This window comes from Bos indicus x Bos taurus, chromosome 6 (genome assembly GCF_003369695.1).
Source record: "Bos indicus x Bos taurus breed Angus x Brahman F1 hybrid chromosome 6, Bos_hybrid_MaternalHap_v2.0, whole genome shotgun sequence".
NCBI classification, from domain to species: Eukaryota; Metazoa; Chordata; class Mammalia; order Artiodactyla; family Bovidae; genus Bos; species Bos indicus x Bos taurus.
Genome location: NC_040081.1, coordinates 83,754,263 through 83,769,522, shown reverse-complemented (window position 1 = coordinate 83,769,522; position 15,260 = coordinate 83,754,263). Strand labels below are relative to the sequence as shown.

The 15,260-nt window shown below is 38.0% G+C and overlaps 2 protein-coding genes across 2 annotated transcripts in view; both read left to right on the top strand.

The window, feature by feature from the left end:
- LOC113894337 (transmembrane protease serine 11G-like) overlaps nt 1–6,147 on the top strand; it is a 42,104-nt gene extending 35,957 nt beyond the window's left edge. Inside the window, exons 9-10 of the mRNA XM_027544639.1 lie at nt 2,277–2,419; nt 4,592–6,147. Coding sequence (XP_027400440.1) covers nt 2,277–2,419; nt 4,592–4,753 — 305 coding nt within the window. The 3' untranslated portion in view covers nt 4,754–6,147. The remainder of the gene's footprint in view (nt 1–2,276; nt 2,420–4,591) is intronic.
- A 2,791-nt stretch (nt 6,148–8,938) lies between these two features.
- The window catches only part of LOC113894634 (transmembrane protease serine 11A-like), a 69,553-nt gene continuing 63,231 nt past the window's right edge, over nt 8,939–15,260 (top strand). The window contains exon 1 of the mRNA XM_027545307.1: nt 8,939–9,057. Coding sequence (XP_027401108.1) covers nt 8,939–9,057 — 119 coding nt within the window. The remainder of the gene's footprint in view (nt 9,058–15,260) is intronic.

Here is a 15,260-nt window from a genome sequence, read left to right as displayed (position 1 = left end):
TCCACAGTTTATTGTGATCCACACAGTCAAAGGCTTTGGCATAGTCAATAAAGCAGAAATAGATGTTTTTCTGGAACTCTCTTGCTTTTTCCATGATCCAGCAGATGTTGGCATTTGATCACTGGTTCCTCTGCCTTTTCTGAAATCAGCTTGAACATCTGGAAGTTCACCGTTCATGTATTGCTAAAGCCTGGCTTGGAGAATTTTGAGCATTACTTTACTAGCATGTGAGATGAGTGCAATTGTGCAGTAGTTTGAGCATTCTTTGGCATTGCCTTTCTTTGGGATTGGAAAGAACACTGACCTTTTCCAGTCCTGTGGCCACTGCTGAGTTTTCCAGATTTGCTGGCTGGCATATTGAGTGCAGCACTTTCACAGCATCATCTTTCAGGATTTGAAATAGCTCAACTGCAATTCCATCACCTCCACTAGCTTTGTTCATAGTGATGCTTTCTAAGGCCCACTTCACTTGACATTCCAGGATGTCTGGCTCTAGGTGAGTGATCACACCATCGTGATTATCTGGGTTGTGAAGATCTTTTTTGTACAGTTCTTCTGTGTATTCTTGTCACCTCTTCTTAATATCTTCTGCTTCTGTTAGGTCCATACCATTTCTGTCCTTTATCGAGCCCATCTTTGCATGAAATGTTCCCTTGGTATCTCTAATTTTCTTGAAGAGATCTCTAGTCTTCCCATTCTGTTGTTTTCCTCTATTTCTTTGCATTGATCGCTGAGGAAGGCTTTCTTATCTATCCTTGCTATTCCTTGGAACTCTGCATTCAAATGGGAATATCTTTCCTTTTCTCCTTTGCTTTTCGCTTCTCTTCTTTTCACAGCTATTTGTAAGGCCTCCCCAGACAGCCACTTTGCCTTTTTTGCATTTCTTTTCCATAGGGATGGTCTTGATCCCTGTCTCCTGTTCAATGTCATGAACCTCAGTCCATAGTTCATCAGGCACTTTATCAGATCTAATCCCTTAAATCTATTTCTCACTTCCACTGTATAATCATAAGGGATTTGATTTAGGTAATACCTGAATGGTCTAGTGGTTTTCCCTACTTTCTTCAATTTAAGTCTGAATTTGGCAATAAGGAGTTCACGATCTGAGCCACGGTCAGCTCCCGGTCTTGTTTTTGCTGACTGTATAGAGCTTCTCCATCTTTGGCTGCAAAGAATATAATCAATCTGATTTCAGTGTTGACCATCTGGTGATGTCCATGTGCAGAGTCTTCTCTTGTCTTGTTGGAAGAGGGTGTTTGCTATGACCAGTGCATTCTCCTGGCAAAACTCTATTAGCCTTTGCCCTGCTTCATTCCGTATTCCAAGACCAAATTTGCCTGTTACTCCAGGTGTGTCTTAACTTCCTACTTTTGCATTCCAGTCCCCTATAATGAAAAGGACATCTTTTTGAGGTGTTAGTTCTCAAAGGTCTTGTAGGTCTTCATAGAACTGTTCAACTTCAGCTTCTTCAGCGTTACTGGTTGGGGCATAGGCTTGGATCACCGTGATATTGAATGGTTTGCCTTGGAAACTAACAGAGATCATTCTGTTGTTTTTGAGACTTCATCCAAGTACTGCATTTCAGACTCTTTTGTTGGCCATGATGGCTACTCCATTTCTTCCTAGGGATTCCTGCCCACAGTAGTAGATATAATGGTCATCTGAGTTAAATTCACCCATTCCAGTGTTTACACTATACACTTACTATAGTATAGTGTAAACATTACTTTTCATATGTACTGTAAAGTAAAAAATATTTGTATGACTGGCTGTATTGAGATATTAGCTTCAGTGTGGTGGTCTGGAACCAAACTTGCAATGTCTCTGAGATATGCTTGTATAGCTGTGTGGTTTGTCAAATGATGAGGCAGATTTTCAGATAAGGTAAGGTAAACTGTCACAGATTATCCCAGGTGGTGAGGAATCCCCTGAGTTTAAATAACATTATCCTTCATGTAACTATGTGATCACAGCTAAGACTCAAAACCAGGTGAGCTTTGGTTTCCTCATCTGAAAAAAAGAACATTCACATCTATCTTTGATGACGGTAGCTAAGATTAAATAAAATAGTAGGAGTCAGTGTGCCAAGCATGGTACCTAGCACATAGGAGATACCCTAGAAATAAAACTTGAATCTGAACACTGTCATCGAGTCCAGAGTCATATTACCTTTAGAAATATGTTTTATCACTGGTTCATCGTTGGCAAGAAACAACAATTAACTATCATAAGCAATAATATGGAAATTCTTCATCTGTTTATTTTTTTCTCTTTAGGTCCCTTTCCCAATACTCTGAGAGAAGTTGAAGTAGAGATCATAAGTAATGATATATGTAATCAAATTCATGTATATGGTGGAGCTGTATCATCAGGAATGATATGTGCTGGATTCTTGAAAGGAAAACTAGATGCCTGTGAAGTAAGAATATATTCACATCTACAAAATGAATCTGTTACTAGAGATGACTTGACTGAACATAGACTAATGTCACTTTATGTGACTCTATGAAATTAAATTTGTGGAGGAGAGAGAATAGCAGAGTATACAGAGTTACATTAAAACAGATAACCAACAAGGACATACCATATAGCACAGGGGATTCTGCTCAATATTCTGTAATAATCTAAATGGGAAAAGAATTTGAAAAACCATAGATACATGTATATGCATAACTGAATCACTTTCTTGTACATCTGAAGTTAACACAACATTGTTAATCAACTACACTCCTACATAAAATTGAAATTTAAAAAACTTGAATAAAATTTTAAAAAACAGGCATGATTAGAAATTTTTTTAAAAAGTTACAGGGACCAAAAGAGCAATAAGAAATCGTCCTCGTTTCCTATTGTCTAGTGCTGTGCTTAGTCGCTCAGTCGTGTCCAACTCTTTGCAACCCTGCGGACTGTAACCCACCAGGCTCTTCTGTCTGTGGGGATTCTCAAGGCTAGAACACTGGAGTGGGTTGCTGTGCCCTCCTCCAGGGGATCTTCCCAATGCAGGCATTGAACCCAGGTCTCCCGCATTGCAGGTGGATTCTTTACCATTTGAGCCACCAGGGAAGCCCAGAGCCATGTGTAAAGAATAATCACCAGCTGCAAACTGGTGGGCTCTGATTAAAGAAAAGCACTTCTTGTAGAAGAGAGATATATAATCATTGCTTCAAGCCATAGTCAGACTCTGTAGTTAGGTATCTTATCCCTCTAATTGCAAGGCGCTGTGGCCTGGGACCTGCAGATGTCTCCACAGCCAGTAGAGCGTCATCCCACCAGTGCTTGAACCTTTGAACTTAAACAGTGTACATCACATAGAATTATACTACTTAAGTGAGAAATATCTATATATTCATTTTAAAGTGTTATCTCACAAATCATGTACTAATTAAATAAATTACATTTCCCTCAATCTTACAGAGCATTAATTTTAATCATTAAGCATTTAAAGAAAACACATTGTAAAGTATGGCTATTTCAAGGACTGAAAATAAATAACTAAACCTTCTGCCTATAGCATTTGAAACTGAATCCAATGGTTTAGCGATTCTATGTTTGAAATAGATTCCGCTCCACAAAAAAAGGAATCTGTTGAATAGAGACTTGTATCTGAGTTTATTTCGTAAGAGAGCAGATGTTCTCATTCTGTTGGTTCATGCTCCCTTGCTTCCTTCACCTCTTGTATACTAAGAACCTAAATTAGGATTTAGGACTTTGGGAAAGAAGATCAGGATGATTGCTTTTGGTACACCAGCAGGATTGCTTTTGGTAGACCAGAGTTCTTACTCTCTGTCCACTGGGCATGAGAGCATACTAAGAAGTATGTGATGGGAAGAGAGTTTAAAGGCATAAGACTCTAAGAACCCTGCCTACTTCAAACAGAATCAGCTCTCTTTTTTAAAAGAAACATCTGGAAGGAGTTTCCACATAATATTTCTTTTACATGAATAAACTCATTGCTAAAAGATAAAATTAAAAATCATTTGTGAAAGGGTTAAATACATCAGGGAAGCCTTCTTGATTCCTACACTCAAACCAGTTCACTTGGGAGCAAAACTCTGTGTGTAATCAACGATGCACATTTATTTGGAATGTCCTTTGCCTATCTTTCTCCTCTCAAACCTATTGCTACACAGTGATACAGTGCCTCAGACACTTTCCTATCAACTGGTGGAGCAAGGTGGGGATTCAGATTCAAAGCATGAGATTATTCCTACCTAACAGATTTAGGAGAGGCTTCATGGCAGAAGTGACACTTGAGGTCACGTTTATGTAAGAAACTGATGCTTAGACCTAGGTTCAACTTGTGCTGTCTGCTGAGACCAAGCAAAACTAAAAACTATACAAGGATAAAACTGAAACCTCAACTTTAGTCACACTACCTTCCAGAAAGAGACATTAATAGAGATAAACAGAGATAATCAGGTAACAGATAATAAGAACCTCAACTATTAAATTAATGGTGAGTAAAACAGAACTTGTCTTTCATATTTCAACTTAAAATGTTATTTATTAGACATTCAGATTCTGATTAACTTGTATTTCTGACACCCCTTTATTTATCACATTGATCTTTTTTTTTCTTCCCACTTGCCAGGGTGATTCTGGAGGACCTCTGGTTATACCACGTGATGGAAACATCTGGTATCTTATCGGAATAGTAAGCTGGGGAATGGACTGTGGGAAAGAAAACAAGCCTGGAGTCTATACCAAAGTGACTCGTTATCGGGACTGGATTAAGTCTAAAACTGACATCTAATGTAATAATCACCTCTACATCCAAAATGTAAATGCCATGTGTGGCCTCTGGCAATATCATGTGCTGCTATGTATATTGTCAAGATGCAAATAAGCCTGTTCTGACAACTCTCCTCTAACATGTGAGGAAAGAAGGCTTTCTTTCACATCACCTGAAGTGTCTCACTGACCATAGTGTTAACTCCAGTAAGATCTGCCATTGCTGCTAAGTGTCTCTGATTGCCTCCTGGCTCATCTTTTGGTTTCTACTACACACTTTCCATTTTAGAAAAATCCAGCAGTTTAATCAGATGAGTACTAGCTGGCTAAGTATTCCTTATTTTTTTCCTGCACAGCATACTGCCCTTCCCTGACTTCATAGTTTTTAGCTTCCTCCTCAAATAATCCTCATTCAGGATCTGTAGATTCACTGCACCAGACAAATCCAGGTGATTCATTTTGGCTGACATTAATGCAAACGATGAAGAGGCATTAGACATGAAACCAGGACTCAAGAGATGGCACTGCAAGAGTCCTTTCCCCTTTGCCCTCAGATGTTCATTTAACCTCTTTCTGAAACTTGAAAAATCTTGACATTTAAATTTACACCCAACAATGCACATTTTAAACTCTTTAAACAACTACAATAATGTTCACTTTAGAACAATGAATAAATCTTTGGATCAGATAGTAGGAGAACTGGAAATATTGCCAAGGACAGGATTTGTTTCAAACTATGTAAAAATGACTTTTGATATTCAGGAAATAAAAGCAGTTCCTTGGCCTTTTCGTCAGGTGGGGAATGAGAAGAGGCAAGGACTTAGTGAGAGAAGTTACTTTCCAGCTCTAAAAAATGGAAAATGTTCTGGTTCTGGTGTAACTGTACTTTTTACTTCTGTTTAATTACTTACTAATGCAGTTTATTTCTTAAACCATTTTATTTTCAACTTCAGAACACTTAAGGGACCCACAGAATGAGATGCCAGTATAAATTATACATTCATAAATATATGAGAAATCAACAGAAAATTAGAAATTCATTTAGTTTGATATGAGTTTGGGAAAGACTTTATTGTATAATATTTAAATTTACTTTTACAAATGGTAGTCATTCTTTGCAGAATTGTATTTATAAAGAATATTCAAATAAGAAAGCATCTTTGGAATGGTTTAGTAATGATATAGTCATTTTATATATATTTAAATGCATATTTTGTGGCACTGTACATGACTAGTGTTCAGCAAAACTCAAACTTTTCTTGTGCATCTGAACTTTATTTGGCTCCCCCTCCTGTTACAATTAATTTAGTTGATGAAATAACTGCCACGTGAAGACATTTTGAGTTTTATATCAAGTAAGAGTCTTTCTTCTCCCACATAATATTATATTGTAAATTAAAATGTATTTATAATGATAAATTCAGACTCATTATCTTTGAATCATCACTACAGGGCAGGGTTTCTCAACCTTGGTACCATTGACATTGTGTCAGGTAATTCTTTCTTGGGGCCGAGGCGGAGGCGGGGGAGGTTTGAGGGGCGGCAGAATCTTCTACAGTGTAGAATGATTAGCAGCTTTCTTTCCCTCTGTACCCTAGGTGCCAGTGGTAACTCTACCAAGTTGTAACAAATAAAAATGTACCCAGACATTGTCAAATGTCCCCCAAGGAGCAAAATCACCCCCCAGGGGAGAACCACTGCCATGGAATCAATAGAGAAAAAGAGTCATTGTTAAAAATCTTGCACCCACAATTGCCTTACATGAGTTTGAAAATATCTTTCTTCTCATCCTTTATATAATGTTGATACACTGAGAATGCCAAAATGCCATTTATCATGATGGTATTTAGACACTCATATCTAAACAATCCAAGCCAAATTAAGATCATTTGGGAATTGAAACTAGTTGGATAAAGGAGGCAGTTTGAAGACTGAGTTGCTACAAGCAAATAATTCATCTCTAGTTGGGCAGATGGGTGGATGGATGGATGGATGGATAGATATAGACCTAAATAGATAAATCTATTTATCTAGAGATATAGAGAGATTATATAGATATTGATATAAATATTTATCTAGAGGCATAAATGTCAAATAACTAAATCCTGAGTAATTTTTATCTATTAAGTATCCTTGCAATATATAAACAGATACCATTTGAAAGAGTATTACATAATGAGTTGAGGCAGAATGTCTCAGACCATCATTCACTAACACTGTAGACTGAAGAATAGAGAATCATGTAGCATTACTATGCACTAAAATGTGGATTGTCTAATATAGTAGACACCAGCCAGTTGAGGCTATTTAGATATAAATTAATTTAAATTAATACAATTAAAATTTATTTCTTCAGTCATACAAATCACATTGTTTTCAACAATTAAGGTCATTTCCTTTTTTCTAAACAAAAAATTGAACAAGAACCATATTTCAAATCCCTTTTCTGCTGGAACCAGAAAGATGTAGATACAAATATGTTTTAAAGCATTACCCTGAACACTTTTACACTCATGTAATTTAACTTCATAAAAATCAGAGTATAAAACACATATGTAATCTAAATATTCTTAAGCCCCAAGTGAAACTGCATAAATGTTAGTATTCATCAGCTACATAAACAAATCACAATTTAAACACAAAATCACTACCTGTGACTAGCGGCTACCAGATTGGGTAGCACAGATATACATCATTTTCATTGCAGAAAGTTTTATTGGACATCACTGACCTAGCATATTTGATGCAACTACTTACATAATAACTTATTCATCTAACAAACATTTCTTAAATCTCTATGCTTTAGACATTGGGTATTCTAGACAATGGGTACACCGTTGTATATAAACATGAGTCCTATGCTCAAGACCACTTAAAGAACAAAAAGTATTTTTTTAAACTGCTGTTGAAAGTAGCAGACCCTTTGGAGAGTATGGTTAGGCAGGCAAAGCATGACCACTTTTGGCCTCTCGTTCCTCTGGAGCTGCTGACCCACTAGTGGAGAGGGGATCTGTATGATCTACAGCAGGTCCACAGGGACCCACAGGTAGAAATGGGGCCTTCCAATTTCCCTTAGATAAAGATCCTAGAACTTCCTCAATTAGTAGCGTATTAAAGAATCAAAGAGAGGTGTTTTTTTTGGTTACTTTTTAAATCAATAGGGAATTTCTTGTAAACACAAAAGCTATGTTAAAGGCAACCAAACAAGAGTAGCAAATAATGAGGTGTATGAGAGTGACTTAGTCACACAGAAAAGAAATATCAAATTACAGGTTAAGCAAGAAGTCAACCCAAGAAAACAAGGATTGGATTGTGCAATCTGTTAATGTAGATTTATTATAGATGAATCTATAAAATATGAAAACAACAAATCACTGTGACCCACACCTATGTTTATTCAAACGTTGCAAGGACCTAAGAAACTTAGGAAACCTAAGAAACTTAGACCAAATGTTACTATGCTGCCATCTCCTGGTTCATATTATTTTAAAATATATTTTATTGTTGTTTCATTTCAAGATATGAAATTACAGGAGCTGTTTGCTAAACATAAAGCAGTACAGAGATAACTCTGGCAATACCTCTCCAATTTTTTCCTAAGATAACCAAGTTTAAAGTTCTATATATGTTTCTATTGGGCTGGCCAATAAGTTCGTTCAGGTTTTTCTGTTACAGCATATGGAAAAATCCATACAAATTTCTTGGTCAACCGATTATGTTGTTTTCTATAATATAAATGAACATATAATATATACGAACATATCTGTTCACTTATAAATAACTTACCCACCTTTTCCCCCCAAAATGATATTATTTTGGCCTATCTTGAACCAGAGTATGTAGGAAGGGTGGGCCACTGAAGCCTAGAATGTAATGAGCAAATAGTTGAAAGAAGTTTTTTTAAGTTTTACTCAGTCCCCCAGGACCCTGCCTTGCCCTATACTACCTTGAGACAACGTTCACCTGTTTTTCATACCAGTCTAGACTCAGCAACCCAAACCACCAATTTTGGAAGTATCAGGGAAAATTCATACAAAGGAGAGAAACTTCTGGAAAAGATAGCAAATGATCAGCTGCTTTCAGGTCTTCTTTTCCTCACCCTCCCTCCTCCAGCCCTCCAGCACTGGTGAACTGAAGTCTAAGAACAATATGACGTCTCCTGAGTGCTGCTTCACTCTGAGAACCCAGATCTGTAGCTATTAGTATCATGGTCAGCCTTCACCTGCAGAGGAGCGCCAACACTGAACTTCTTAACTATGCTCAAGCCCCTCCCACCAGCTCAGTTTTGGTAAGCAGCATGGGCCTGACCATGGTACATATCCATCGGTGGGTCTTCTGGTTTCATATAATACCTGTTCCAGAATGGCCATTTTCCTTGGCCTTTTTATTTCTTTCTCCAGTATCTGCCCGGCCAACTAGGGAATTTCTGCTTCAGTCAGTCTTAATTGTGCTTCTTCCAGTCTGTTAAGATCTACTCTTCTAAGTGTGCCTAATCTCCTTGGTCCTTGCCAGGATGTTAAATTCCCTACCTCAAGAAGGTCAATGGATTCTTAGTTACCCCATCTTCAGTTCAGCCCTCCTTCATCAGGCAACTTCAGAACCCAATGCCAGGAACAGGAATACTCCTCTGCCAGCACATACTCACTAATTCTTATAACTTCTTCAGTGCATAGTCTCCTTACCTCCTTCTCAGGCTCAGCACATTCTTAGCTGAGTTAATGGTATGGTTGTCAATAGAGGAGGGGGGCTATCTCTTGAGGAGCCATCGGTTGCCAGGTGAGGGAAAGGGCTCTGCAGCTCTTCCAGCATGGGAGAAGTGTTGGCTCCTAAAAGGAACAAGGGGCTGAGGTTCAGGAAATCTGCAGGACTAATACCAATATCTTTCCACCTGTCTCCATCTTACATTTCAAGATTCCAGGTTTTCTTTGTGTGTGTGTTAGTTACTCAGTCGTATCTGACTCTTTGAGATCCCACAGACTATAGCCCACGAGGCTCCTCTGTCCATGGGATTCTCCAGGCAAAAATACTGGAATGGGTTGCCTTGCCCTCCTCCAGGGAATCTTTCTGACCCAGGGATTAAACCTGCATCTCTTACGTCTCCTGCATTGGCAGGTATGCTTAACCTTTAACTGATTTTAAACAACCTTCAATTTCTCCTTATCTCTCTGCAGGGCAATGATACAATTTAACAGTAACCAGCCAATTCCACTATCTTTGTAGGCATTCTTCCTTCTCACCCCTTAATTGCTGAACCATCACCCCTACAATCATGTCCCCTCCACCAGGAAGTTTTCCGAGATCACTGTTGGCGAAATCTTTAGCAAATTAGATGTCACCTCCTGCCACGGATTATCTGTGCCTCACATGCCACTCAGAATGTCCTCTTTACCAATAGGTGGGGAAATAAGTTTTTTGATCTTCAATTTTCTGAAATCACTCAATCATACCCCATAGTTGGATTTAAGGCACAAGAGATTTATAGGGGTAAATTTCTGTGAAAAAAGTGGGACATATGTTGGAAGAGGAAAAGAGACCCTTCAAGATGCAGTTCAGGTCCAAAATTTGTGTAGTAAAGGGGAAAAGAAGAGTTCGGGAAAAAAGTATCACTTGGCAGTGCGGGTGCAAGAAAATTTGGCCAAGCCTATGGGGAGTCTTCAAATTAAAGTCAACCATCAGAGAAGTTCCACATTTTCTAAGAATATGCTTGCCTTAATACTCCTGCTGTGTGCTTGTATACTGCTTCTATTAGGTAAATAACACCATGGATATAATGGAAAAAAGATATTTAAAGTGTTTAAAATTGAAAAGGTAGTGATGTCTTTAGCAAAATATAAAATACTCTTGCAAATCAACAAAGAAAGGAACAACCATATTAGAAATATGGACAAATGATATGAAATGGCAATTTATAAAAAAGAAGCAAGCATATAAAGCAAATGCTTAAAGAATTAGTATTCAGATTATTCAAATACAGTTAAAGCAAATGTAAGGCAGGGCTTTATACCTAATAAGCAAGTAGAATAATAGCAAGTGCAAGGAAGGATGTAAACCTTCATGAACTACTGATATTTGCATCAGTTTTAGTTAAATTATGTATACACTTGTCCTGCTGCTGCTGCTAAGTCACTTCAGTCGTGTCTGACTCTGTGTGACCCCATAGACGGCAGCCCATCAGGCTCCCCTGTCCCTGGACTTCTCCAGGCAAGAACACTGGAGTGGGTTGCCATTTCCTTCTCCAATGCATGAAAGTGAAAAGTGAAAGTGAAGTCGCTCAGTCGTGTCCGACCCTCAGCGACCCCATGGACTGCAGCCTACCAGGCTCCTCCATCCATGGAATTTTCCAGGCAGGAGTACTGGAGTGGGGTGCCATTGCCTTCTCCAATACACTTGTCCTATGACCCCCAAATTCTAAAATATATCATATCATGCACAAAGTCAATTTCAAATTGTTTCCTTCTACATTTTCTTCAGATCAGATAACTTGGAAAAGTTTGAATTTTCTCATATAATTTCAAGTTCAAGCTAAAAATCAAGAACACAGGAAATCTTCATTTAACAATAGTTTAGCTATGAGAGTAGAAGACTTATGACAGAAAGAAAAGCATGCATTCTCAAGTAATGCTGTTAGCCTTCACAGTCTTGAGAATTGATGACCCATCTCTATTGTTGAAGGAAGGAGAGAGTGTTTTCTCACTTTGAATAAATTTCCCTAGGCTGTTAGAGTAAGCAGTAAATGATGACCCTGGCATTCTATGCAAAATAAATGACATATTTTCATCTTTCAGAGGTGCAAGGAGTAGAGGGAAGGTTTTGAACATTAATCTTTTAATTTTAATAGATTCTTATATTTATAACTAATACCTGTAACTGCATTAACTCACAATTTTGATTGAAATTAATACATTATCAAATTTTCTTCCTTTTTTCTACTTAATGTAAGACGTAAACAGTATGATATCCATGCCAATGATATTCCTAGATTATAATGCAAGCCACGTTCTTTCTTTTGCACAGAACAGGGTAAACAGGCTTCTGAAACCTCTAGGGCAATAGCTTTCATGGGGACCATCTCTCAGGAGACAGAGATGCTAAGTAAGTGGGATTCCAGTTTTGCCTTGCTCAACTCAACCAGAACTACTTCAGTGTGATTTGCTCATGTATTTAACTTCAGCATAAAACTCATTTAGAGTAAATGGTTCCATTACTTCATCTCCCCCACCCCCAAATAACTGTTGTAATTCATCATTTTAAGAGGATGTTTGTTAATATTTTGTGACTTAGTGGAGGTGGGGTATAGATTCTTATGTTAATGAGAAGGAGATTTTGAAGAGAATAAATGCAAGTCATTACAATTTAATAGATGTAGAAGACCCGAGAATGGATGAAGGGAAATTGGAGAACAATATCTTGTTTGGGCATTTTAAATTTGAGATATCAGAAACAATACCATATAGAACTATTCCAGAAAACAGAACTTTAAATCAGAAGAATTATAATAAATATTTAAAGAGATTTGTGGGTCAGATGCTTATAGATGATATCTGTGGCAGTGGATTAGAAAGTATGGAAGACAAATTTCATGATATGAATTTGGCAGTAATTTCTTAGACATGACACCAAAAGAACAGGCAACAAAAGAAAAAAAATGGATAAACTGGACTATGTCAAAATTTAAAACTAGATGTCCATCAGCAGATGAATGGATAAGAAAGCTGTGGTACATATACACAATGGAGTATTACTCAGCCATTAAAAAGAATACATTTGAGTCAGTTCTAATGAGGTGGATGAAACTGGAGCCTATTATACAGAGTGAAGTAAGCCAGAAAGAAAAACACCAATACAGGATACTAACGCATATATATGGAATTTAGAAAGATGGTAACAATAACCCTGTGTACGAGACAGCAAAAGAGACACTGATGTATAGAACAGTCTTTTGGACTCTGTGGGAGAGGGAGAGGGTGGGAAGATTTGGGAGAATGACATTGAAACATGTAAAATATCATGTATGAAACGAGATGCCAGTCCAGGTTCGATGCACGATACTGGATGCTTGGGGTTAGTGCACTGGGATGACCCAGAGGGATGGTATGGGGAGGGAGGAGGGAGGAGGGTTCAGGATGGGGAACACATGTATACCTGTGGTGGATTCATTTTGATATTTGGCAAAACTAATACAATTATGTAAAGTTTAAAAATAAAATAAAATTTTAAAAAAATAATAAATAAAATAAAATAAAAAAACTTTTGTACATCAGTGGACACTATCAACAGAGTGAAAAGGCAACCCATGGAATGAAAGTACATATTTGAAAATCAAATAAGGGGTTAATAGCCAGAAATATCAGAGAAGGCAATGGCACCCCACTCCAGTACTCTTGCCTGGAAAATCCCATGGACAGAGGAGACTGGTAGGCTGCAGTCCATGGGGTCGCTAAGAGTCAGACACGACTGAGCGACTTCACTTTCACTTTTCACTTTCATGCATTGGAGAAGGAAATGGCAACCCACTCCAGTGTTCTTGCCTGGAGAAGTCCAGGGACAGGGGAGCCTGATGGGCTGCCGTCTATGGGGTCACACAGAGTCAGACACGACTGAAGTGACTTAGCAGCAGCAGCAGCAGCAGCAGCCAGAAATATATAAAGAAACTCTATGACTCAGCAACTAAAAATCAACCAACCAAATTCAAAACTGGGCAAAAAACTTAAACAGTATTTCTCTAAATATACACAAATGGCAATAGGCATATGATGTGTTGCTTCCCTGGTAGCTCAGCTGGTAAAGAATCCGCCTGCAATGCAGGAGACCCTGGTTTGATTCCTGGATCAGGAAGATCTGGAGAAGGGATAGGCTACCCACTCCAGTTTCCTTGGGCTTCCCTGATACCTCAGTTGGTAAAGAATCCACCTGCAATGCAGGAGACCTTGGTGTGATCCCTGGGTTGGAAAGATCCCCTGGCAATCCACATCAGTATTCTCACCTGGAGATTCCCCATGGACAGAGGAGCCTGGCAGGCTGCAGTCCATGGGGTCACAAAGAGTTGGACATGACTGAGCAACTAAGCACCCACACGTGTTGCTCAATATCACTATCATTAGGGAAATTCAGATCAAAACCACAGTGAAATACCACTTCACATCCATCAGGATACAAAAAAAAAAAAAACATAAAATAGCAAATGTTGGCAAAGATATGAAGAAATTAGAATACATGTTCATTATTGGTAGAATATAAAATGATATAACTGTTATGGAAGGTGGTATGACATGTCTTAGTTCTTTCTGGCTGCTATAACAAAAATAGCATGGAGTGGGTAGCTTACTAATAAACATTTGTTCCTCACAGTATGGAGGCTGGGAAGTTCAAGGTCAAAGTGCTGGCAAATCCATGACTGTTGAAAGTTTGCTTCGTGGTTTTTAGATAGCCATCTTCTTGCTGTGATCTGACATGGCAGAAGAAGAAACAGAGTTCTTTGGAGTTTCTTTTATCAGGGTTCTAATCTCATTCATGATGACTCTACCCTCATGACCTCATCACCTGTGGAAGGCCCTACTTCCTTTATCATCACATGGGGGTTAGTATTTCTACATATGAATTTTGAGAAGACACAAATAGTCCATAACCAGTAGCTCCTCAAAAAATGAAACAGAGAATTTCCATATGAACAGTGATTCTATTTCTGGGTATATATCCAAAAGAAATGAAAACAAGGACTGATATGTGTATACCCATATCCATAGCATCATTATTCTCAATAACCAAAAAGTGGAAGTAACTTGTTACTCAAGTACATCAACAGATGAATAAACAAAATATGATATGTATGTATACAACGGGATATAATTACAGTTTTAAGAGGAAGGAAATCCTGACACACGCTATAATATGGATGGACCTTGAGGATGTTAAGTGAAGTAAGCCAGTCACAAAAAGACCTACTATATGATTATACTAATATGAAGTAGTTTTAAAGTCCTTAGAGTCATCAAATTAATAGAGACAGAAAATAGTATAGCGGTTGACAGAGTCTAGGGGAAGTGGGAAATTAGAAATTAGTGTATAATGGGTACAAAGTTTCAGTTTGGAAAAATGAAAAAGTTCTAGAGATGGATGATGATGATGGTTGCAGAACATGTGGGTTCAATCCCCGGTCAGGGAGTTAAGATCCCACACATCCCAGAGCCAAAAAATCAAAATATAAAACAGAAATAATATTGTAACACATTCAATACTTAAAAATCATCCACATCAAAAAATCTTTAATAAAATAAATAAAATGGTAAATTTTGTGATCTGTATATTTTATCACATTAAAAAAGAGAGACAGGAAAGGAGGGAGCACAAAGAGAACAAAGAAATCCATGTCAAGACTAAAACAGAGATTGGAGATTTTTAGATACAAGCCAAGGAATTCCTGGAGCCACCAGGACTAGAGGAGGCAAGGAAGGGCTCCCTTAACCTTTGGAGGGAGTGCAGCTCTGATGACACCTTAATTTCAGACTTCTGTCTCCTGAACTGTGAGAGAT